Here is a 25,115-nt window from a genome sequence, read left to right as displayed (position 1 = left end):
TGTCAAAACATTATGGACATGTTTGTTACCCCTAAAACAATCACCTGCCAAATTTGGTCCCATTTAGTTGGTTAATTCTCGAGATAAGCAGAAATTTGTGTTTCATTTGTTATGAACCTCTCCCTCACAAAAAAAGGAGGGGAGTCGAACCACTATGGATATACTTGTTACCTCTAAAAACATTTACATACCAAATTTGGTTGTATTTGGTTGATTGGTTCTCGAGCTGTGCGAAATTCGTATTTCATTTGTATGGGACCCCTCCCTTGTAGAAGAGAGAGGGGTGTCAAACCATTATGGATATATATGTTACCCTTAAAAACATCTACCTACCAAATTTGGTTCTATTTACTTGGTTAGTTCTCAAGATGTGCAGAAATTCGTGCTTTATTTGTATGGGGCCCCTCCCTTCCAGAGGAGGGAAGGGTGTCGAACCGACATGGACATATATGTTACTCCTAAAAACATCCACTTGCCAAATTTGGTTCCATTTGCTTGGTTAGTTTTCAAGATGTGCAGAAGTTTGTGTTTCATTTGTATGGGACCCCTCCCTTCCAGAAGAGGGAAGGGTGTCGAATCAATATGGACATATTTTTTTTTTCTTCATCTATAGTTTATTTGACACGGCGCTAATTATATCTGGTAGCTTACTTAAAGTATCTTAATAACTAAAAGCAAATTTTTTATCCTCGCTGCCGACTACGAGCTGAAACTAAATCTAACTTAAAGCTAGAATATTTTGCATTAAAAGCACAGGTTTGCTGTTTGATGGTTTTCATTGCCATAGGTAAGCAGCATATTAAATTTGTTCCGCTGCTGGGCCAAGATATTACGGACTGGCATATTGGGCTGTTTCCATCGGGCCTTGAGAGTATCGTGCGGGTCTGATTGCTGTTTCCGGATCCGGGGTCTTAACGTGTTCTTGTCGTTTGGTTGGATGTAGGCGGAAGGGGATAGGACTAAACTGGGGCGTGGATGGATTTCAGGAAAACGTATATAAGGGACATGTAGGATAGGTCACGGCTCGCCAAGACATCACGAACAGGAACAGCCGGCTGCCTACTTTCGGCCTGCAGGGAAGCTATTAATCTAGACCTGGCGTCACGGTGTACAGGGCATGACCAAACAACGTGCTCTATGTCGTGATAACCTTCACCACAGGCACAGATACCACTCTCCCCGAGCCCAACACGACGGAGATGCGCGTCAAATCTATAGTGATTGGTCATAAGCCAGGACATCACGCAAATGAAATCCCGACTTACATCCAACCCCTTGAACCACGGGTTCGTCGATACCTTGGGGATTATGGAATGTAACCACCTTCCCAGTTCCCCCTTGGTCCAAGAATTTTGCCAACTGATGATCGTATTCTGACGTACAAATGCAAAAAATTCATTAAAGGCAATTGGTCTTTCATAAATATCACCGTTTGTTGCGCCCACCTTAGCCAAAGAGTCCGCTTTCTCATTACCCGGTATCGAGCAGTGAGAAGGGACCCACGCTAAGGTAATCTGAGTAGATTTTTCGGATAAAGCACTCAGATGTTCCCGTATTTTCCCCAGGAAATACGGAGAGTGCTTAACATCTTTCATCGATCGGAGAGCCTCAATGGAACTGAGACTGTCCGTAAAGATGAAATAATGGTCCGTGGGCATTTTTTCGATAATCCCTAGGGTGTACTGAATTGCAGCTAATTCTGCGACGTAAACAGAAGCAGGATTATCGAGCTTATGGGAGACGGATAAATTGTTATTGAAAATACCGAAGCCAGTGGACCCATCAAGAAGTGATCCGTCAGTGTAGAACATATTGTCGCAGTTGATGTTTCGATATTTATTGGAAAAAATTTTAGGGATCTGCTGCACGCGTAAATGATCCGGGATTCCACGAGTTTCTTCTATCATTGATGTATCGAAAAACACAGTAGAATCAGAAGTATTTGATAAGTCGACACGATTTGGAATATTCGAAGAAGGGTTAATATTTTGGGACATGTGATTGAAATACAATGTCATAAAACGGGTTTGAGAATTAAGTTCGATTAACCTTTCAAAATTTTCAATCACGGGACGGTTCAAGACCTCACATTTGATTAGAATACGAGAAGACAGGCTCCAGAAGCGGTTTTTCAATGGTTACTCCAGCTAAGATCTCCAAACTCATCGTATGGGTCGATTGCATGCAACCCAAGGCGATACGAAAACAACGATTTTGTATTCGCTCCAGTTTGATCAAATGTGTGTTTGCTGCGGAGCGGAAGCAGAAACACCCGTACTCAATAACAGACAGTATCGTTGTTTGGTAAAGCCTTATAAGGTCTCCTGGGTGGGCACCCCACCATTGTCCGGTTATTGTACGAAGAAAATTCACTCTTTGTTGACATTTTTTCATCAGATACATCACGTGACAACCCCAGGTGCCTTTAGAGTCGAACCAGACACCAAGATATTTGTGTACCAAAACCTGAGAAATCGTTTTACCCATTATTTGTGTTTGAAGCTGAGCAGGTTCATGCTTCCTAGAAAAAACTACTATCTCAGTCTTCTCCGGAGAGAATTCGATACCTAGCTGTGAAGCCCAAGCAGACAAATTGTCCAAGGTATCTTGCAATGGTCCTTGCAAATCGGCAGCTTTGGCTCCTGTAACAGAGATTACACTGTCGTCTGCAAGTTGTCTTATCGTGCATGAATTTGCCAGACATTCGTCGATGTCATTTACATAAAAGTTGTAAAGAAGGGGGCTTAAACATGAGCCCTGGGGAAGACCCGTGTAGCTAATGCGAAAAGTTGTCAAATCGCCGTGCGTAAAATGCATGTGCTTTTCGGACAACAAATTGTGCAAAAAATTGTTTAAAATTGGAGAAAATCCTTGTCGGTGAAGTTTGCCCGAAAGAATGTCAATAGAAACGGAATCAAAAGCCCCCTTAATGTCCAAGAACGCAGACGCCATTTGTTCTTTGCGAGCATACGCCAGCTGAATATCTGTTGAAAGCAACGCAAGACAATCATTCGTCCCTTTGGCACGGCGGAAGCCAAATTGAGTATCTGATAGTAGACCATTTGATTCGACCCAATGGTCTAAACGACGGAGTATCATTTTTTCCATCAATTTCCGGATACAGGATAGCATTGCAATCGGCCTATAAGAGTTGTGATCAGAAGCTGGTTTCCCTGGTTTTTGGATGGCGATCACCTTCACTTGCCTCCAATCCTGCGGTACAATGTTTCGCTCCAGGAACTTATTGAACAAGTTCAACAAGCGCCTCTTGGCATTGCCGGGTAGATTCTTCAACAAGTTGAATTTGATTCTATCTAATCCAGGCGCGTTATTGTTACAGGACAGAAGGGCAACTGAAAATTCTGCCATCGTAAAAGGTGATTCTATCGCGTCGTGGCCCGGAGACGCATCGCGAACAATGTTTTGCTCAGGAACAGAGTCCGGACATACTTTCCTGGCAAAATCAAATATCCACCGACTTGAAGACTCCTCGCTTTCGTTGACCGTTACGCGATTCCGCATTCTTCGGGCTGTGTTCCAAAGAGTGCTCATCGATGTCTCCCTCGACGTCTCGTTCACGAACCGACGCCAATATCCGCGTTTCTTTGCTTTAGCCAGGCTTTTAAGCTTGGTATCAAGCTCCGAATACCGTATATAGTCGTCGGGTATACCTCCCTTCTGGAAGGCCAAAAACGCGTCGGATCTTTGCGTGTAGACATCGGAGCACTCTTTGTCCCACCACGGAGTGGGAGGCCGCTCTTTGATCGTTACGCCGGGATATTTCTTCGTTTGGGCTTGCAACCCGGCGTCGAGGATTAAGCCCGCGAGGAGGTTGTATTCTTCAAGTGGTGGGTGATGTTGAATCGACTCGACCGCTTTTGAAATCATTTCCTCGTATAACTTCCAATCGACATTCCGTGTGAGGTCATACGGAATGTCAATTGGTCGCATGCGAGTTGACCCGTTTGTAATTGAAATAAGAATAGGCAGATGGTCGCTACCGTGAGGATCGAGGATTACCTTCCATGTGCAATCCAACCGTAGCGTCGTCGAACATAAGGATAGATCCAGAGCGCTTGGGCGCGCTGGAGGTTTCGGGATACGTGTCATTTCACCGTTGTTCAAAATAGTCATGTCGAAGTCATCGCAAAGGTTATATATTAAAGAGGAGCGGTTATCATTGTAAGGGGAACCCCAAGCCACACCATGAGGGTTGAAGTCTTCCAAAATCAAACGTGGCGAGAGAAGAAGTTCTATTAAATCAAAGAGCAGCCGTTGCCCAACGTGTGCTCTGGGAGGAAAATATATTAAGGCAATACAAAGCTCTTTACCTTGTATTGTCATTTGACATGCGACAACTTCGATGCCTGGAATCGAGGGGAGGTTAATACGATGGAAAGAATAGCACTTTTTAATCCCTAAAAGTACTCCTCCATATGGGGTGTCTCGATCAAGGCGAATAATATAAAAATCATGGAAGTTGAGATCAATATTTGAAGTAAGCCAAGTTTCACAAAGGGAAAATGCATCGCATTTGTTTTTATTTATCAAAACTTTAAACGAATCAATTTTTGGTAAAATACTTCTACAATTCCACTGTAAGACAGAGATAGAATCCTTCATATACGCAGTTGAATTAGGCATCGAAGGATACAATCGCTGCAAGGAGGGGCCATTGGGCAGTCAACTGCTTCAAAAATGATCTAACTGTTGGGAGGAATGCTGTAAGAAAAATTTTAATTGGATCGGGTACATTGAAATTTTCAAAAATCCAGTCCACAATGTCAGAAAATTTCACTAATCCAGAGTTTGTTTCATCAACTGGATGTGCAAAAGGAACAACTGGGGTTTTAGATTTTCCTGGCAGTGCTGGGAACTCCTTCTGGGACTTTAAATTTGCAAGCCCAGGAGGAGTTTGCTTCGGTTTTTCCGCAGTACTGTTTGGTTTGTTCGTACTTTTCATTACACTTTGGGAAATCTTAGGACCTTTACGGGGAAGTTTAGGAGAAGAAACATTTTTCCTCTTCCTAGACTCCCCAGGATTGGCATAAGATGTTCCCGCTGATGAATCGTCAGAATCGGTTTCATCAGAGGACAACAGATCAAAGGGGTTCGATTTTATGGTAGAAGTGGTCACGGTCTTCTTCAGCATCTCAGCATAAGAACGCTTTGAACGCTCCCTAAGTGACCGCTTGATTTTATCTCTGCGCTGCATGTACACCGGGCATGTGGAGAGCTCATGCTGGTTTTCCCCACAGTGAATACATTTTTCAGCATTAACACTGCAAGAATCTTCCGCATGAGTCTCCCCACACTTGCTACATCGCGCCTTATTGCAGCAGTAGGCGGCTGTGTGGCCTAACTGCTTGCAATTGGTGCAATTCATAACACGGGGTACATACAATCGCACAGGCAGACGAACCCGATCGATCGAGACGTGGCTAGGGAATGCAGATCCGGCAAACGTAACGCGAAACAAGTCTGACGGAGTGTAAACTTTTTTACCGCCGACGAGAGACATGGACCGCAATTGCTTACAATCCAAAATCTTCGCCTGTGTTTCGGTATTTTTGAAGCAACCGGTTGCGCTTTTTAGGATACACTCGACAGACAGACAGACGGTTATGACACCGTCGATCTCCACGTCTCGTGCGGGTATGTAAACGCGATACTCGCGTGTGAAGAGCTCAGAGCAAACGATAGCATTGGCCTGTGCCAGATCACTGACCACGACACGGAGCTTGTTAGGTCGGACCTTGGAAATTTCGGTCACGGCCTTGTACCCCTTCGTCAGGTCTTTAGAAATTTGCAGTATGTTTAATCGCTTTGAATTCACTCCTGCCTTTGGACGAAAATAAACAGTATAGCTGCCCTGTTGAGATCCGTCCGGGTAAAGCCTGGGGCGAGGGGGGACTGGAGAATGAACAGGGGAGGGGGTAACAGTAGGGTCAGGGTCAAGGGGGTTCGGGGATGGTGGCACGGGAGGTGAGGGATCTATATCCATCGCGCTAAATGTAGCGCACTAGCGCCGACAAGAACACGTACCTATTTACTTCTTCCTTCCAGCAGTGGTTGTCCGATCGTTCGAAGCTGCACCCAAAGCAGCCAGCAGCACCAGTACAGCAGCACCAATACAGCCACCAGCAGTGAGCCGGGTGTGAGATCACCCAGCACAGCGACACGACTCGACTGTCAAATGATGGCCTTGAATTGGAAAGATCTATTCACTGTGCACAGATCAAAACTGCAGCTGGTATTTTGCACCAATACAGCCAAAGTTGCGAGCCGGGTACAGAACGTATCGACACAACTCACAATCTAGTTGGCCTTTAGCGCGAATAATACACTCTTTTGTTTGGCTATTCGTACACACGGACCGGATTGTAATAGAACGACCCCTTTGCACGTCCGTTTCTGTCCAGTGTTCGACGCGGAATGAACATGGACATATTTGTTACTGCTAAAAACATCCACATGCCAAATTTGGTTCCATTTGCTTGGTTAGTTTTCGATATGTGCAGGAATTTGTGTTTCATTTGTATGGGACCCCTCCCTTGCAGAAAGGGGAGGGGTCTCGAACTATCTTGGTCACCTTTCTCGGACCCTAAAACCCCTATATACAAAATTTCACGCCGATCGGTTCGGTAGTTTCCAAGCCTATATGAAGCCGACAGACAGACAGATAGACAGACAGACAGACAGAGCTGCATTTTTATATGTTTAGATAACAGATATTATAGGTAACCCAGTAGTTATTGTTAGCGTACTTTACAAACAGTTATTATTAGTAAACAAGTAGGTAATGTTGCACGATAAACGTTTTTTTTTTATAAAACATAAGCTGACCCGGCAAACTTCGTCTCGCCTAATTTAGTGATTAATTTAATAATTTTAAACATTTCAAATTAATTGATACCTTGCGATTTGTTTATATCATTTGAAATGATTGGTTTTATCGGAATGACAACATCCTCGACTTTTGGCTCTTTAACATCACCTCTATTCCGGAAATATATTGAATGCATTTCATTTATTTTCGCAGTTTTTTAGAAACTGAAAGTGGTCATCTTCGAATTCAAAATGGTGTCCAGGATCAATGCTTGGCTTCTATACATCATTTCGATTACGGAAATATCCATATGTATGGAATTTGGTTATTTTCGGCTGTTTCTCAGAAGTTGCCATTTAACAATTCAAACTGGTGTCTGAGATCAATTTCTAGCTCCTTGCATCATTCTGGATCCGGTGATACACATATTGGGTCACTTCAGACTATTTTTCAGAAACCGTAAGACCGTTGGATTTTAAAATGGCATTTGGAGACAATTTCTGACCCCTGAGCGTCATTCTCGTTAAAGAAACACTCATATTGGGTGGTATTTACTCATTTTTGGCTGTTTTCCAGACACCGGAAGTTGCCATCTTACAATTCAAAATGTTGTCTGAGGTCGATAGGTCGATTTGTGGCTTCAGTGCATCATAACAATTCCGGAAATACCCATATTGGGTGGTATTTGGTCATTTGCCGCTGTTTTTCTGAAACCGGAAGTCGCCATCTTAGATTTCGAAATGGTAGAAAAGAGATATGCCAGAAAAAGGAAGTGTGTCGAAACATTATGGACATGTTTGTTACACCTAAAAACATTCACTTGCCAAATTTGGTTATATTTGCTTGATTGGCTCTCGAGCTGTGCGAAATTTGAGTTTCATTTGTATGGGACCCCTCCCTTTTAGCAGAGGGAGGGGTGTCAAACCATTATGGATATATTTGTTACCCCTAAAAACATTCACCTGCCAAATTTGGTTCCATTTAATTGGTTAGCTCTCGAGATAAGCAGAAATATGTGTTTCATTTGTATGGAACCCCTCCCTCACAGAAGAGGTAGGGAAGTCAAACCATTATGGACATATTTGTTACTTCTAAAAACATTCACATACCAAATTTGCTTGTATTTGGTTGATTGGTTCTCGAGCTGGGCGAAATTCGAGTTTCATTTGTATGGGACCCCTCCCTTGTAAAAGAGGGAGGGGTGTTAAACCATTACGGATATATTTGTTACCCCTAAAAACATCCACCTGCCAAATTTGGTTCTATTTCCTTGGTTAATTCTCGAGATGTGGAGGAATTTGTGTTTCATTTGTATGTAATGCTCAGTTTGCTAAGCCAAATATGTGTGCAAAGTTTCATTCACATCAAAAATGGTCAATAGTCGACCATAGGTCATTTGGCGCGATTCTGCTTAATAGCTTCTCAAAAATTAGTCGTGTTTCAAAAAACAAAATGACATCTTTTGCCCATAGAAACGTCTATGCAAAGTTTCAGCCGAATCAAAAATGGTCGATTAAATTGTTTGCCCGTTTTTTGCGAAGAGCAATTACGTATAAACTAAACTGCTAAACTGCCAAGAATTTATTATTGAGCGTGAGAAACAGATGCAGCAGAAATTACCAGGGTGTTTTTTTTGAGTCAATATGTTCTTGTTATTTTATTTAGACAAATCATTACCGCAAAAATGCGATGAATTTTTTATTTTGCAATATTCAATATCCTATGATTTAATGAAGGTAAAACTTTATATTTTAAATAATTCTCTTACCTGTCAATGGAAATAGCCATCAATGTGAAAACCGACGCACAAATGCTGAGAATAGCTACAAACTGTGATATTTTGCAATAAAAATTACCAAACGGCCAGTCAACGTTCAGCATATAAGTGAAATTAAAAGTTACATTCAGAGTTGAAACCATCGCATCGGCTATCGACAAATTAACTGCCAATAAAGTAGAAAAAGTTGTTTTATCATGAGTTGCGGTAGAAAATTTGAATTTCTTTCCATAATTCGTACTACACTTACCAAGGAAATAATTGGTTACCGTCCGCATTCGTTTGTTTGCTAGTACTATCCAAATGACAACCAAGTTACCCACAGAAGCAACAACAACCATGCACATGAATAGAATAGTCCAAAGAGTTCGTCGCCAAAGAGGAAGATTGAAATTAATTTCCGGAGCGGAACTGAAAAAAAGAGAATATTAATAGCAATTACAGTTGGAAGCAGAACGGAGCTATAAGGAGTACAAACTTTTCCCTTCCCATCCTTTTCAAAATTAAAAAAAAATATAAGTGTTTTTTGTATCTTCTCAGAGAATTTTGGACAATTGAAATTACTATTTCTTCAAGTGAGGAGCCTACTCTGGAAAGTTGAAAAACTATGATTTTTTAAATATTTTGTTCGGATGTTTAGAGAAAGGTGAAGTGTTCGAGTATTTTAAGATTATATTTGAAGATGTATTTTACATGTCGTGAAGTGAATATTACGCTGTTGACAGCGTTTCTTACGAAATTATGTTTTATCAACAGGTGGTACGTTTTTCTCAGCATCTGCTGAACCGATTTGGCTGAAATTTTTTATTTTTCGATGTTCCTTAGGTTGATGCCTGTATGACAAGAGATTTCATTATCTTTTTTGAATTATATCAAATGTATATGGCATATTAAATGGAATTCAAAGAAAAGATACAAAATCATAAAATCCCAACCTTTAATATACGCTTTTAATAGGATCAGAGAATCATGATATTGAAATATGAGCCGTATGTAAATTGAATCTATTATTAGGTAAAACGGTAAGTAGAGGTAGAGTTATTAACGACTTTCTGCTGTTTGAGATTGGAGTGTTTTCAAATGGTGTTGTCAGTATCGTAGTAGTTTTTTATTTGTAACGTATTTTGGCCGAAAATATGTTATTATTATTGTTTCATCTTCGATATAGTTAAAATAAACATCGAGAATGTAATTTATCTGGAAAATCAGTAAATTTTTGTTTGTTCAAAACAATTTCACTTTGCATTGGAGTCGTTTATTAAATCTCAAAAGAACCGTGTTTAAGTTCGAACAATCAAAACGTTTGAACTCATATGACAAAAAGAAAAAAATATTCAATCTTTTGATGAGCCCGCCTGATTCGTGTCCAAGCTGAAGCTGGCGATCCGCGTATTTGGGAGTCTGAGAATGAGAAATGCCAGCTTATTTTTGAAAAAACGTCATTTTAATAAAAGAACCAATCACAATTTTGATTGTTTGATTATATTATAACCATGCAAAACAACTATTGCTGTCATATTTGAACAGTTTTCCAGAAGTTTCTATTTCTCACTTATTAATTAAACAACTGGAGGCAACAAGGGGACACAAAACAATAACGCACGCTAGCCTGGAGGGCTAATAGCGGTCTCGATCAACTTTATTCGTTTAGAGATTTCGTTATCGATATTGTTTTTGGCACATTTTGCATGTTTTAGGATAAGTACAACGATACACCGTGCCCCAGTGCTGAGTCGTGAAAATTTACACCTCGAAAAGATCCTCGTCCTGATAGGGAGTCGAACCCGACATCACAACCATGTGTGGAAGAGCGGCCAAACGATACTGCCAGACAGTTGCCGTATGTTTTTTGCAGATGGTGTTAAGTTGTTCAAGATAATGCTAAAAATTGTAGACTGTCTCGAATTCCAGCGACTAGTCGACCTCTGTCCTTCATGCCACACTACAATGAGATTATAGTAAAGGCGAATCGAGAACTTGGTTTTATTTTCAAGTAGCCGCGGAATTTTATGATCCACTGTGCCATCGATCATTATAGTATTCCTTGGTGCGATCTGTTCTGGAAACTAAATCCGTAGTGTGGTGTCCATATAATGCTAACTGGATTGCCAGAATTGAATCTGTGCAACGGAAGTTTGTATGGTGCGCCCTACGTTTTCTTCCGTGGCGAGATCTGTAGTAGCTACCGACATATTCTGAACGCTGCCAGCTTTTAGGCATGAAAACACTGCAACAAAGACGCTTTGATTCAAAGGTTTTATGTGTGTTCAAAACTTCAACCGGTGAAACCGATGCCCCGAGACTTTCGCAGCAGTTACATCAGTACGCTCCGGCAAGACAATTACGGCGAAGAAACTTCCTTTCGCTACCGAATCGTTCTGCGTCATATGAGCTACACGATCCCATCCATTCTATGTCAGCAAGCTTCAACGTTGTAGCAGATTTAGTCGACTTCAACATCTTGGTAGCAGCGTTCAAGTAAATTCTCCGTAGACGCCAAGCATTAAATGTTTTTGAAAATTTCTGATTTCCCAAAACCCCTAAGGTGAAATTTGCCCAAAGTTGGAGATATATGTTTAAAAAATAGTATATAGAATATGAAATTTGCGGATCCTCTCATCGCTTTTTTCTCTCCCATTCTTTGACGACATAATCTCTTAAAGATTGGACTCGGAAAAATTGCGACGCGTTGTTTTGGGTGTACATCAAACAAATCCCCGGCCTCGAGTTTTCATCGGTACGTCCCGCAGGGAGGTTCCGGAAAAGTTTCAGAAGAGAAAGACGGACAAATTCGCGAAGTACCTGTTGTGACAGGCGATCTGCGAGTGCGGACGGTACAGCAAGCCGTTCGTTACAACCAGCTCCATGAGCCGGCAGATTTATCCAGAGCTTGCTGCTCTTCCCCCGCTCTCACCGTGGTCCCACGCTGTTCTGGCTGGATCTCTCTTCGTGCCATTACGCCAAGCCTGTAATGGATTGGTACGCAGCGAAGGGCGTTAATGTGGTCCCGTGGAAGGAGGCGAACCCGCTAATTTCTCCATAACTTCGTCCGATCGAAAAGTTTCAGGCGATAATGAATAAGAAGCTTAAGAAAAGCTGAAAACATTGAAAACCAATGAAGCTTTGAAGAAAAAGTGGATGAAATTGTGTAAAGAAGATGGGCAAAGCCTCGCCCGAGATATCATAAGCAGTGTCAAGAGACATTACGAACTAATTTAATTTTTTTGTCATAATTGACTTACATTTTAAGTTTAGGGGAGGAACTGGCAACACGATTCAAAGTTGTAGCGCGTGAAAATTGTTCTTCCGTTTTTTAGATTTTTTAATGGTTTTCTCTGATAAATATTAAAAAATATCTCATTAACAAATCGCTTTATCAAGAACGTCGTAGGTGAAGCTTGAAAAATTGTGAATAATTTATCAATCAAAGTGCAAATTGGCCAAAAAGGTGTTGTTTACTCGTGAATGATCCCGGCGGTGTTGAAGGAAATGGCAAGAAGTTTGTGTTGTGAAAATATATGCGTGCTTTACTTGAGCGGTGCGAGGGAAAAAATGAGAGATTGTTGTGTTATAATAGCCCTTTTTGAACAGTGTTTTACTAATTGGAATGAAATTAGAGAGTTTAAAAATTGTCCAATAATGAGAAAGTAAATTAACGAAATGGTGTGAGACTATGCCACCAGCCATAGTGGTATGTGTGAATTTTGGCTTTTGCTTTGACACGTTAGCACACGTTAGTATAAACGAGCTTCGCATGACATATTTGAGAGACAGGAGGTTTGATTCTATATCCCGACAGTGCAGTGATTTCCTTTCACGGGAATCACTGTATTGAGCAACCAATTGGCCAGATAAGTACCAAAATTACCAAAAAACTATTTGTCATAATATTGCTTTTATTGGTGATTAATGCATTCTATACATTTGTGATGGCTGCGTGTGAAGTGTGAAGAGAGATGATGGTTGCTTGTGTTGTCCCCGATTGAAGTTTGCTTGCGTGTGTGTGTGTCGAAACGTGATGAAGTCGATGCGAAGTGTTGCAGTGTTTTCAAATATTTGCTCGGTGGCGGCATGTGTGCGCAGTAGGGTTATTTTCAAGATTCATGAGCCTGAAACTAAAATTCAATTTATGATTTCGTAGCTTTTGAACGAATAGTGTACTGTTTTGAATGATTATGTTCAATTCGTACGAGTCGGGCTAACATGAGTCCACACTGACCACACATTGTCATTAGTTTAACATTTTGTCAAAAAGCTTTGCTCAGTTCAGTCAAAAAAAATGTACATATACACTTTTTCAAATACTTAAGTTGGAAACATACAACACGCCGTCCATGATAACCGTATTTCAGTTGTGATCAGTTTGGCATTTTACAAATAAACTTAGAATTTTTTTATGATTTTACTAGCTTTTGGACGAATGTTGCAAAACCTGAACAGTATTTTGTTAAATCAATTTTGAAAATCTCGTTGGTCGGCATAACAATAGACCATGCGACTGAATGTCGATAGCGATTGTTTTGGCATTTTGTGAATGAACTTCGAACTCTGTTTTGTTTGATATGCATATTGGCATTTTTCTAAGTTTTTTGCTTTGAAGGCATGCAACTTGGCCAGTTTTTCTACTCAGTAGGTATTAGAGTTTATATAAAATTCTCCGCGAATTACAAAGTATGCGCTTTTTAGGTAAATATCTTTAGCCGGTAACTCTGGTCGGTTTTTTTCCCCGAACCGCATTATTACTCAAGACAAGAATGTAAATGTAAATGCATAAGTAACCGCGTTTTACATTAGGCTTTGCGCGCGGTATTTTGACTGCGCTCAGTGTGACTATCCTCACACATCGGTTTCGAAGTTCAAAGACCTCGTATCATCGACCTTACATCGTATAATGCTCGGGTGTGCCTCGTATTGGCTCTTTGGTCAGAGACTTTTTCCCCCTTACTCGCTTTATCGGTTATTTGAGCGCTTATCCATCATGTCACGAAACAACGCGACGTGATATTTTCCACTAGTACCAGTAGTTTGCTTAGTTTGCGTTTGGCGTGCGGTTATTGCGTTTTACGAAAACCATTCGTTTCAAGGTAAATTAAAAAAGTTCACGGGATGAAACGCGAAGTTTAGTGTGATACAGACTGTTAACGATTGGTAGGTTGCCGAAGATAACTAGAAACTTCAATTCTCCTGTATGCCGATGCAGCGATCGTGACGTGGTTCTATTTATATCGTCTCCTGGTGGCCGGTTGCCCATAGACCGAGAAGTAACCATATCGTGCGCGAATTTGTGTAGGAAAGATCGCACCATCAACCTCGATGGATCCAGATCAATTCCTTTCCACTAACACTAATTCCTTTCTTTGATACTTGTGGATGATGCAGAGGATTCCTCTCTAGTCTCTAGTCTCTAGTAGCAACAAGTATTAAACTAACACTTCCGATACCCCTTCCTCTATTGATCTGCATTGGGCGTGGCCAGCTACGATATTGACCAGTGAAAAGAAAGATCACCAGGAATTGTACACTGAAAATGGCTTGCTACTCCTAGGCACCATTTTGACGGTTCTTTGTACAATTTTAGCTGATTCTGGTCAATCGCGGGCAACACACGGGCGATCAAATATGCTATGCTATGCTAGGCTATGCTAATTGACTTACATTTTAAGTTTAGTAAAGCGGGCAATGTACAATGAGATTATAGTAAAGGCGAATCGAGAACTTGGTTTTATTTCCAAGTAGCCGCGGAATTTTATGATCCACTGTGACATCGATCATTATAGTATTCCTTGGTGCGATCTGTTCTGGAAACTAAATCCGTAGTGTTGTGTCCATATAATGCTTACTGGATTGCCAGAATTGAATCTGTGCAACGGAATTTTGTATGGTGCGCCCTACGTTTTCTTCCGTGGCGAGATCTGTAGTAGCTACCGACATATTCTGAACGCTGCCACCTTTTAGGCATGAAAACACTACAACAAAGACGCTTTGATTCAAAGGCTTTATGTGTGTTCAAAACTTTAACCGGTGAAACCGATGCCCCGAGACTTTTGCAGCAGTTACATCAGTACGCTCCGGCAAGGCAATTACGGCGAAGAAACTTCCTTTCGCTACCGAATCGTTATGCGTCATATGAGCTACACGATCCCATCCGTTCTATGTCAGCAAGCTTCAATGTTGTAGCAGATTTAGTCGACTTCAACATCTTGGTAGCAGCGTTCAAGTAAATTCTCCGTAGACGCCAAGCATTAAATGTTTTTGAAAATTTCTGATTTCCCAAAACCCTTAAGGTGAAATTTGCCCAAAGTTGGAGATATATGTTTAAAAAATAGTATATAGAATATAAAATTTGCGGATCCTCTCATCGCTTTTTTCTCTCCCTTTCTTTGACGACATAATCTCTTAAAGATTGGACTCGGAAAAATTGCGACGCGTTGTTTTGGGTGTACACCAAACAAATCCCCGGCCTCGAGTTTTTCATCGGTACGTCCCGCAGGGAGGTTCCGGAAAAGTTTCAGAAGAGAAAGACGGACAATGTATGTAGTTTCGCGGGAATGCGAAGATGAACGGGAATAGAAGGTGTGACTAGACTTAGAAAAAAATTTCCCTCGTCCCCGTCTGGATGAGGAAATTTTTTTTCTAAGTCTAGTCACACCTCTATTCCCGTTCATCTTCGCATTCCCGCGAAACTACATACATTGCCCCCTTTACTAAACTTAAAGTCTCAAGAGAATTGTACGAGCATTCAGCTTGGGGAAGGATATTCAATAAATAAATTTACCAAAACATAGCTAATATATAGTTATTTATTCCCTGAAAATTTGATCAGTATCCGATTTAAACTGAATTCATCATTTGTGTGATCTTTACGAACTAATTTCATTTTTGTCATATGACTTACATTTCAAGTTTAGTAAAGCGGGCAATGTATGCAGTTTGCGAGGGTGCGAAAATGAACGGGAATAGAAGGTGTGACTTTTAGGCTTAGAAAACTTTTTCCCTCGTCCAGACGGGACTCGAACCCGCAATCTCCGTTGTCTCCGGCAAGATGTTTTAGCCAATTAAACTACTGGGAAAAGTATAACTAGTTCCAAACCAAAGTCGAATCACCCTCTACTATTGACTGAAAGGAATGTCTCATCACACACACAGGAGAGTCAGCTGACGCTGATAACTCTTATAGACCTGTGTGATCGCCAGTCTGAGCCATGCCTGCGAGAGCGACACAACAACAAAGGTGCTCCGTAGGGCTAAATTTTTTTGAACTAATTTCTATCTTTAACAACGGCTTTTACTCGTTACCCTTCAAGTTCATTGAAGGCAGACAGTATGTGCCCCCGGGGAAGCGAAAAATAAGCGAACTAAAAATATGATACAGATTAGGAAAAATATACCGCATCTAGAAGGGACTTGAACCCGCAGTCTCCCTGACTACTTCACTGGTTGCTGGAATACATTCTAAAATGGCCAAATTTTACCTAATCTGGGTATATTACAACATCAAATTTGAAAAATGTTGAGGCCACATATTTTGATCGTTGCTATAGTTTTAAACAGTCTCCGGGCTACGTTTCATAACTTTTAAGCCACATGCTTAAACATTATGAAGTTCATTGGTTAAGGGTTTTAAGGACAAGTGTATTTGGTCATTACTATGTTCAGATCGGTTGTGTACAGCGTTGCCATTGTGCCAGATAAATCTGGATTTTGCCAGATTTCTGTTTGCGTGCCAGACAAACAGATAAACCTCAGAATCTGCCAGATATTTGTAAATGAGCCAGATATTTGCCGGATTTTATCCGCGTCGTCTCGCAAAAAGGTCATTACTGGGAGATGGGCCGTGCCTGGCCTTTACCTACCTACACCCGGCGAGAGCAAAAAAAAGGCCATCACTTTCCATTCTGCCAGGAATTTTATCCAAAAATGAGTGACAGATTTTTGCCAGACTTTTTATTTTCGTTTTGCCAGATTTTAATCAAAACTAAGTGGCAACGCTGGTTGTGTAGTTTCTGTGGTAATTAAGTTTCGTGATTTGTACAATTTGATACACAACGGACAAAGTTAAAGTTCGATAACAGTGTCATTAAATAGGGTTTTATGCGCAACTAAATCTTTCATTTGAGACTAGTTTAGTGAAAATCGGTCGATCCATTCTGAAAAAGTTGAGTGAGCTTTTCAAAACGTGATTTACTTATTTTATAAATGATTTTGTAAAAATTGATTCAGCTGATTCTAAGAGAAATGAGTGAGTCTTAAAGCCTCCGGAACACGTTTCTTTTAAAAACTTTTGAACCACATGTTTATTCATTAGTGAGGGATTTTCAAGACAGCCCGTTCATTGGGCACCAGTTTTGTTTTGTTTAAATTGGTTGCTTAGTTTCAGAGATAACGAAATTTCGTGATTTTCATATTTTAAAAAACACTGTACCTAAACTAAAAATCTGATTACAATGAAATTCAATATGGTTTTACAAGGCCACTAGACCTTTCTTTTGCAACTGATTTCGTGCAAATCGGTCCAACCATCTCTGAGAAAAGTGAGTGAGTATAAGCAGGCTTTGGTATAAGCTTTGCCGTCATAACGTGATTTCACATTTTTATAAATAAATAAATTCAATAGCAACCTATGGGGCAACTAGGTCTTTTATTCGAGACTAATTTTGTGAAAATCGATCCAGCCATCTCTAAGAAAAATGAGTGAGTTTAAACAGTTTTTGGAAAATATTTCATCACGTAACTATTGAACCATATGTTTAATCATTATAAAATTTACAACCCGCATTGGTAACATTTGTTTCTGAAATGAAATTTAATGGAAATCGCACAGTGATTTCATTGCAGTTACTGTGAAATATATTAAGTTACATGAGAGAATAAAATGTCACATATATGTAGAATTGACTGTTCATCTCATTTCAAATACAGAAATTTTACAGAGTGGGAAGTGTAACTTCGATGCCGCACCGTAACTTGACTCAATCATTCTTCGTAACAACCATGTTTACATGTAACTGATATGCGGCAATTCCAGAAATCTTATTACATTGTCACTAGTCGACAACTCTTATGCAATTCATGTATTTTGAAAGGTTACACTGCAGATTTGATTTGAAGTTTGCTTGCTTAGCTGAGCAGAAACATGGTAAGCTCTGCTTTTCCAAAACGGATTCGTCTTTTTTGCCAACTTGCTGATATTCTTAGATGGTCAGTGAACATTTATTTTAAACACCCAGTTTGTATGGACCACCGCACTGTCATAGTTGGTAGAGTTGTTTTGAGGTTCCTGTGCATGTGTCTTTGTCTGTTATCTCTGCACAACACCCAATGGCATCGCTGCTTTGTTTTCAAGCTCTTCACGATGAAATCACCACATAGGGGAACCAAGGCCAAGACGAACCATTGCTTATTTATATATGAAACTATTGATATTAAAACAATTCAATGATTTAAATCATATGCCAACAGAAACCTGATAATTTCGTGTGTTTACATATTCGCAACAAATTGATGCAACAAACTGATGCAGTTTTCGCTGTGTCGAATTTACGCTATTGCGGCTTTGGAACACTCAACAGCTGCAATTCCTTATGATATTAGAATTGTTAAATTGGTATTATATTATGGAAAAATGTGTGAATATCGAATATTCTCCTTTAGCGAAAGAATTCGAAGGGCAGTATTATAACGGGCTTCACACAAGCACGCGCCACTACGGATCAAATTTTCACCCTCCGGCAGATCCTTCAAAAATGCCAGGAGTACAACGTGCCCACACATCATGTTTTCTTGGACTTGAAGGCAACATTTTTTTTGTCATGGCTTCTATGTATGATGTTTTGTTGAAGTTTGATACGAAAATAAATTCCCCCGAGTTTGAGCATATTTCAACTTAAGGGGCAACAATGGCGCCATTTTGAATTTTTCATATATCTGAATTTTCGATATTTTTCGACGCCATTTTGTTTTAAGACCGTATATCGAAATTCTGAGGGTTTGTCCACATATTAGCATCTTCTTACCCATCTTTGAAAAAAAGAAAAAAGATCTTAAATCGGACAAAAATGTGCTCAAAACGGTGATTGTACGAAACCGGGTTTGGCATGGTTTTAGTATGTTTCACAACGCAAAACAATATCGAGTATGTTCAGTTTAGTTTAGTTTAGTTTAGTTTAGTTTAGTTTAGTTTAGTTTAGTTTAGTTTAGTTCAGTTTAGTTCAGTTTAGTTTAGTTTAGTTTAGTTTAGTTTAGTTTAGTTTAGTTTAGTTCAGTTTAGTTTAGTTTAGTTTAGTTTAGTTTAGTTTAGTTTAGATCAGTTTAGTTTAGTTTAGTTTAGTTTAGTTTAGTTTAGTTTAGTTTAGTTTAGTTTAGATTAGTTTAGTTTAGTTTAGTTTAGTTTAGTTTAGTTTAGTTTAGTTTAGTTTAGTTTATTCATTGTCTGATGGTGTAAGGCAAGCCTTTTTAAATGCTGCTGCTAATGCTTACAGGTTTAAGCTTGTTATAATTATTTTTATTTGCTATTACTATCTGTTGCAATACTCTAGTAAGCCCCTCTTAAAAAATGCCTCTGACGGTGCATGCTTTACAGAGTTTGGAAGAGCGTTCCAATTGACCACACCAGCCACAAACAGCGAATTGGCGTAACCCGATGTACTTTTGGCTGGAACCACTAGATTTTGACACCGCTGTCCACGGAGGAAAGTTAACTTTCTGTATAGTGGTCCCGGGGATTGTAACTTCATGAGCTTATATAAAAATACACAGGAACGGTAGACGAAAAACTGCTTCAATGGACATCCCAGGAGGTTCGGCTGCAGATGGGTTACGGAAGAAAAGCGATTCAAATTATATACGTATCTAACGCAACTATTTAAAGCCACGTGCAACCTATTCAAAGCAGCTGCGCTAGGCTTAACGTGCAAAACATAAGCGAATAACAAATGCGGCAGGATAAGAGCCTTGAACAACTTTAACTTAGTTCCGGTTGACGCTGAAATAGTGGTGCGACGCAATGTTCTCAGCGCCGCATATATTTTTCGGCATTGCTGGTAAACCATTCTATCCCAGGAAAGGTCGCCACAAAACGTAAATCCCCATTTTTTCAAATCCATCCATTCTGTGCCGAACACGCATCAGTATCGGACGTGTGATCGGTGATCGCTCCGATAGAATATAAAACAAAAGACGTGTGAACAAGTGTTGGCATTGTTTGCCTGGTCGAGTGAAATAAATCCGGGTTCAAGGTCGCGCCTTTGTGCAACTGTTTCGCATCGTGACTACCAGCTGGTGCGTAAGCCGATTTGGCTGCTGGCTGAATTGTGCTACAGCAGTGGACGAGACACAAAAGAGGAATAAGAAGAAGCCATCAGTTGACAGTGAGTTGTATCGCTGTGTGGAGTGATCTCACACCTGGCTCGCTGTTGGTGGCTGTTTGGTGCTGCTGTATTGGTGCTGCTGGCTGTAACGGCTGCAACTTCGAACGATCGGACAACCAACCTTACTGGAAGGGAGAAGTAAAAAGGTACGTGCTCTTGTCGGCGCTAGTGCGCTAGACTTAGCGGGATGGATGTAGATCCCTCACCTCCCGCGCCACCATCCCCGAACTCCTCTGACCCTGACCCTTCTGTTACCCCCTCCCCTGTTCATTCTTCAGTCCCCCCTCGCCCCAGGCTTTACCCAGACGGAGCCCAGGGCAGCTATACTGTCTATTTTCGGCCAAAGGCGGGACCGAAATCGAAACAGTTGAACCTCTTGCAGATTTCTAAAGACCTGACGAAGGAGTACAAGGGCGTGACCGAAATTTCCAAGGTCCGGCCTAACAAGCTCCGTGTCGTGGTCAGTAACCTGAAAGAGGCCAACGATATAGCTTGCTCTGAGCTCTTCACACGCGAGTATCGCGTTTACATACCCACACGAGACGTGAAGATCGACGGTGTCATAACCGATTCGAGTCTGTCCGTCGAGTGTATACTGGCAAGTGCCAAAGGGTGCTTTAAAAACAAAACCTGTCCCGATGTAAAGGTGCTCGACTGCAAGCAATTGCGGTCAGCATCGATCATCGGTGGCAAAACAGTGTACACCCCGTCAGACTCGTTTCGAGTTACGTTCGCCGGGTCAGCGCTACCAAGCCACGTCTCGATCCACCGGGTTCGTCTCCCTGTGCGATTATATGTGCCTCGCGTCATGAACTGCCTGAATTGTAAGCAGTTAAGCCACACCGCTGAAAAATGCATTCACTGTGGGGAGAGTCAGCATGAGCTCTCGACATGTGCGGTGTACATGCAGCGCAGGGATAAAATAAAGAGGTCTCTCAAAGAGCGTTCGAAGCGTTCTTACGCTGAGATGCTGAAGAAGACCGTTACCACTTCTCCCATTACATCAAACCCTTATGATCTGTTGTCCTCTGATGAAACCGATTCTGACGATTCACCAGCGGGAACATCTTACGCCAATCCTGTGGAGTCTAGAAAGAGGAAAAATATTTCCTCTCCTAAACTTCCCAGAAAAGGTCCTAAGATTTCTCAAAGTAAAATGAAAGTTACAAGCAAACCAAACAGTGCTGCGGAAAAACCGAAGCAAACTCCTCCTGGGCTTGCAAATTTAAAGTCCCAGAAAGAGTTCCCAGCACTGCCAGGAACATCTAAGACCCCAGTTGTTCCTTTTGCACTCCCAGTTGATGAAACAAACTCTGGATTAGTGAAATTTTCTGACATTGTGGACTGGATTTTTGAAAATTTCAATGTACCCGATCCAATTAAAATTTTTCTTACAGCATTTCTCCCAACAGTTAGATCATTTTTGAAGCAGTTGACTGCCCAATGGCCCCTCCTTGCAGCGATTGTATCCTTCGATGCCTAATTTAACTGCGTATATGAAGGATTCTATCTCTGTCTTACAGTGGAATTGTAGAAGTATTTTACCAAAAATTGATTCATTTAAAGTTTTGATAAATAAAAACAAATGCGATGCTTTTTCCCTTTGTGAAACTTGGCTTACTTCAAATATTGATCTCAACTTCCATGATTTTAATATTATTCGCCTTGATCGAGACACCCCATATGGAGGAGTACTTTTAGGGATTAAAAAGTGCTATTCTTTCTATCGTATTAACCTCCCCTCGATTCCAGGCATCGAAGTTGTCGCATGTCAAATGACAATACAAGGTAAAGAGCTTTGTATTGCCTCAATATATATTCCTCCCAGAGCACAGGTTGGGCAACGGCTGCTCTTTGATTTAATAGAACTTCTTCCCTCGCCACGTTTGATTTTGGGAGACTTCAACTCTCATGGCGTGGCTTGGGGTTCCCCTTACAATGATAACCGCTCCTCTTTAATCTATAACCTTTGCGATGACTTCGACATGACTATTTTAAACAACGGCGAAATGACACGTATCCCGAAACCTCCAGCGCGCCCAAGCGCTTTGGATCTATCCTTATGTTCGACGTCGCTACGGTTGGATTGCACATGGAAGGTAATCCTCGATCCTCACGGTAGCGACCATTTGCCTATTCTTATTTCAACTAATAACGGGTCAACTCGCATGCGACCAGTTGACATTCCGTATGACCTCACACGGAATGTCGATTGGAAGTTATACGAGGAAATGATTTCAAAAGCGGTCGATTCGATTCAACATCATCCACCACTTGAAGAATACAACCTCCTCGCGGGCTTGATTCTCGACGCCGCGTTGCAAGCCCAAACGAAGAAATATCCCGGCGTAACGATCAAAGAACGGCCTCCCACTCCGTGGTGGGACCAAGAGTGCTCCGATGTCTACACGCAAAGATCCGACGCGTTTTTGGCCTACCAGAAGGGAGGTAAACCTGGCGACTATTTACGGGATTCGGAGCTTAATACCAAGCTTAAAAGCTTGGTTAAAGCAAAGAAACGCGGATATTGGCGTCGGTTCGTGAACGAGACATCGAGGGAGACATCGATGAGCACTCTTTGGAACACAGCCCGAAGAACGCGGAATCGCGTAACGATCAACGAAAGCGAGGAGTCTTCAAGTAGGTGGATATTTGATTTTGCCAGGAAAGTATGTCTGGACTCTGTTCCTGAGCAAAATATTGTTCGTGATGCGTCTCCGGGCCACGACGCGATAGAATCACCTTTTACGATGGCAGAATTTTCAGTTGCGCTCCTGTCCTGTAACAATAACGCGCCTGGGTTAGATAGAATCAAATTCAACTAGTTGAAGAATCTACCCGGCAATGCCAAGAGGCGCTTGTTGAACTTGTTCAATAAGTTCCTGGAGCAAAACATTGTACCGCAGGATTGGAGGCAAGTGAAGGTGATCGCCATCCAAAAACCAGGGAAACCAGCTTCTGATCACAACTCTTATAGGCCGATTGCAATGCTATCCTGTATCCGGAAATTGATGGAAAAAATGATACTCCGTCGTTTAGACCATTGGGTCGAATCAAATGGCCTACTATCGGATACTCAATTTGGCTTCCGCCGTGCCAAAGGGACGAATGATTGTCTTGCGCTGCTTTCAACAGATATTCAACTGGCGTATGCTCGCAAAGAACAAATGGCGTCTGCGTTCTTGGACATTAAGGGGGCTTTTGATTCCGTTTCTATTGACATTCTTTCGGGCAAACTTCACCGACAAGGATTTCCTCCAATTTTAAACAACTTTTTGCACAATTTGTTGTCCGAAAAGCACATGCATTTTACGCACGGCGATTTGGCAACTTTTCGCATTGGCTACATGGGTCTTCCCCAGGGCTCATGTTTAAGCCTCCTTCTTTACAACTTTTATGTAAATGACATCGACGAATGTCTGGCAAATTCATGCACGATAAGACAACTTGCAGACGACAGTGTAATCTCTGTTACAGGAGCCAAAGCTGCCGATTTGCAAGGACCATTGCAAGATACCTTGGACAATTTGTCTGCTTGGGCTTTACAGCTAGGTATCGAATTCTCTCCGGAGAAGACTGAGATAGTAGTTTTTTCTAGGAAGCATGAACCTGCTCAGCTTCAAACACAATTAATGGGTAAAACGATTTCTCAGGTTTTGGTACACAAATATCTTGGTATCTGGTTCGACTCTAAAGGCACCTGGGGTTGTCACGTGAGGTATCTGATGAAAAAATGTCAACAAAGAGTGAATTTTCTTCGTACAATAACCGGACAATGGTGGGGAGCCCATCCAGGAGACCTTATAAGGCTTTACCAAACAACGATATTGTCTGTTATTGAATACGGGTGTTTCTGCTTCCGCTCCGCAGCAAACACACATCTGATCAAACTGGAGCGAATACAATATCGTTGTTTGCGTATCGCCTTAGGTTGCATGCAATCGACCCATACGATGAGTTTGGAGGTCTTAGCTGGAGTACTACCATTGAAAAACCGCTTTTGGAGCCTGTCTTCTCGTATTCTTATCAAATGTGAGGTCTTGAACCGTCCCGTGATTGAAAATTTTGAAAGGTTCATCGAACTTAATTCTCAAACCCGTTTTATGACATTGTATTTCCATCACATGTCCCAAAATATTAACCCTTCTTCGAATATTCCAAATCGTGTCGACTTATCAAATACTTCTGATTCTACTGTGTTTTTCGATACATCCATGATAGAAGAAACTCGTGGAATCCCGGATCATTTACGCGTGCAGCAGATCCCCAAATTTTTTTCCAATAAATATCGAAACATCAACTGCGACAATATGTTCTACACTGACGGATCACTTCTTGATGGGTCCACTGGCTTCGGTATTTTCAATAACAATTTAACCGTCTCCCATAAGCTTGATAATCCTGCTTCTGTTTACGTCGCAGAATTGGCTGCAATTCAGTACACCCTAGGGATTATCGAAAAAATGCCCACGGACCATTATTTCATCTTTACGGACAGTCTCAGTTCCATTGAGGCTCTCCGATCGATGAAAGATGTTAAACACTCTCCGTATTTCCTGGGGAAAAAACGGGAACATCTGAGTGCTTTATCCGAAAAATCGTTCGTACTCTGCTGGACCCGACGGAATCCCGGCAGTTATAATAAGCCGTTGTGTAAACGCTTTAGCCGAACCCTTACGCCATATTTACAACAAATCTTTTGAGCAAGGAAAGTTTCCCACAGTTTGGAAACATTCATACATGTTCCCGATATTTAAAAGCGGGGATCGTCGAAACGTTAGGCACTACCGTGGCATTACTAGTCTTTCTGCTGCATCAAAACTGTTCGAAATAATCGTGAGTACGTTTATGCTCTTACGTACAAGGAGTTATATCTCTAGTGACCAACACGGTTTTATGCCTGGCCGCTCAGTAAGTACGAATTTGCTTGACTTCACTTCGACTTGTATATCGCACATGGAACAAAAAGCTCAAACCGACGTAATCTATACAGATTTGAAAGCAGCGTTTAATCGGATTGACCATAAAATATTATTAAAAAAAATCTCACTGCTTGGTGCATCGCAGAGGTATGTTGGTTGGCTTAGTTCATACTTATGTGACAGAGTTCTACGAGTGCACATTAATTCCTGCTGTTCGTCAC

The 25,115-nt window shown here is 41.2% G+C and overlaps 1 protein-coding gene across 3 annotated transcripts in view; it reads right to left on the bottom strand.

Moving 5' to 3' along the window:
- The window catches only part of LOC129718123 (tachykinin-like peptides receptor 99D), a 373,090-nt gene that overhangs the window by 246,774 nt on the left and 101,201 nt on the right, over nucleotides 1-25,115 (bottom strand). For all 3 annotated transcript variants that reach the window (XM_055668550.1, XM_055668552.1, XM_055668551.1), the window contains exons 2-3: nucleotides 8,857-9,017; nucleotides 8,598-8,772 (exon numbers count right to left, since the gene is read on the bottom strand). In XM_055668550.1, coding sequence (XP_055524525.1) covers nucleotides 8,598-8,772; nucleotides 8,857-9,017 — 336 coding nt within the window. The remainder of the gene's footprint in view (nucleotides 1-8,597; nucleotides 8,773-8,856; nucleotides 9,018-25,115) is intronic.

Source organism: Wyeomyia smithii, chromosome 1 (genome assembly GCF_029784165.1).
Source record: "Wyeomyia smithii strain HCP4-BCI-WySm-NY-G18 chromosome 1, ASM2978416v1, whole genome shotgun sequence".
NCBI classification, from domain to species: domain Eukaryota; kingdom Metazoa; phylum Arthropoda; class Insecta; order Diptera; family Culicidae; genus Wyeomyia; species Wyeomyia smithii.
The sequence above is the reverse complement of the archived record's forward strand: the minus strand, read 5'-3'. Positions and strand labels throughout refer to the sequence as shown.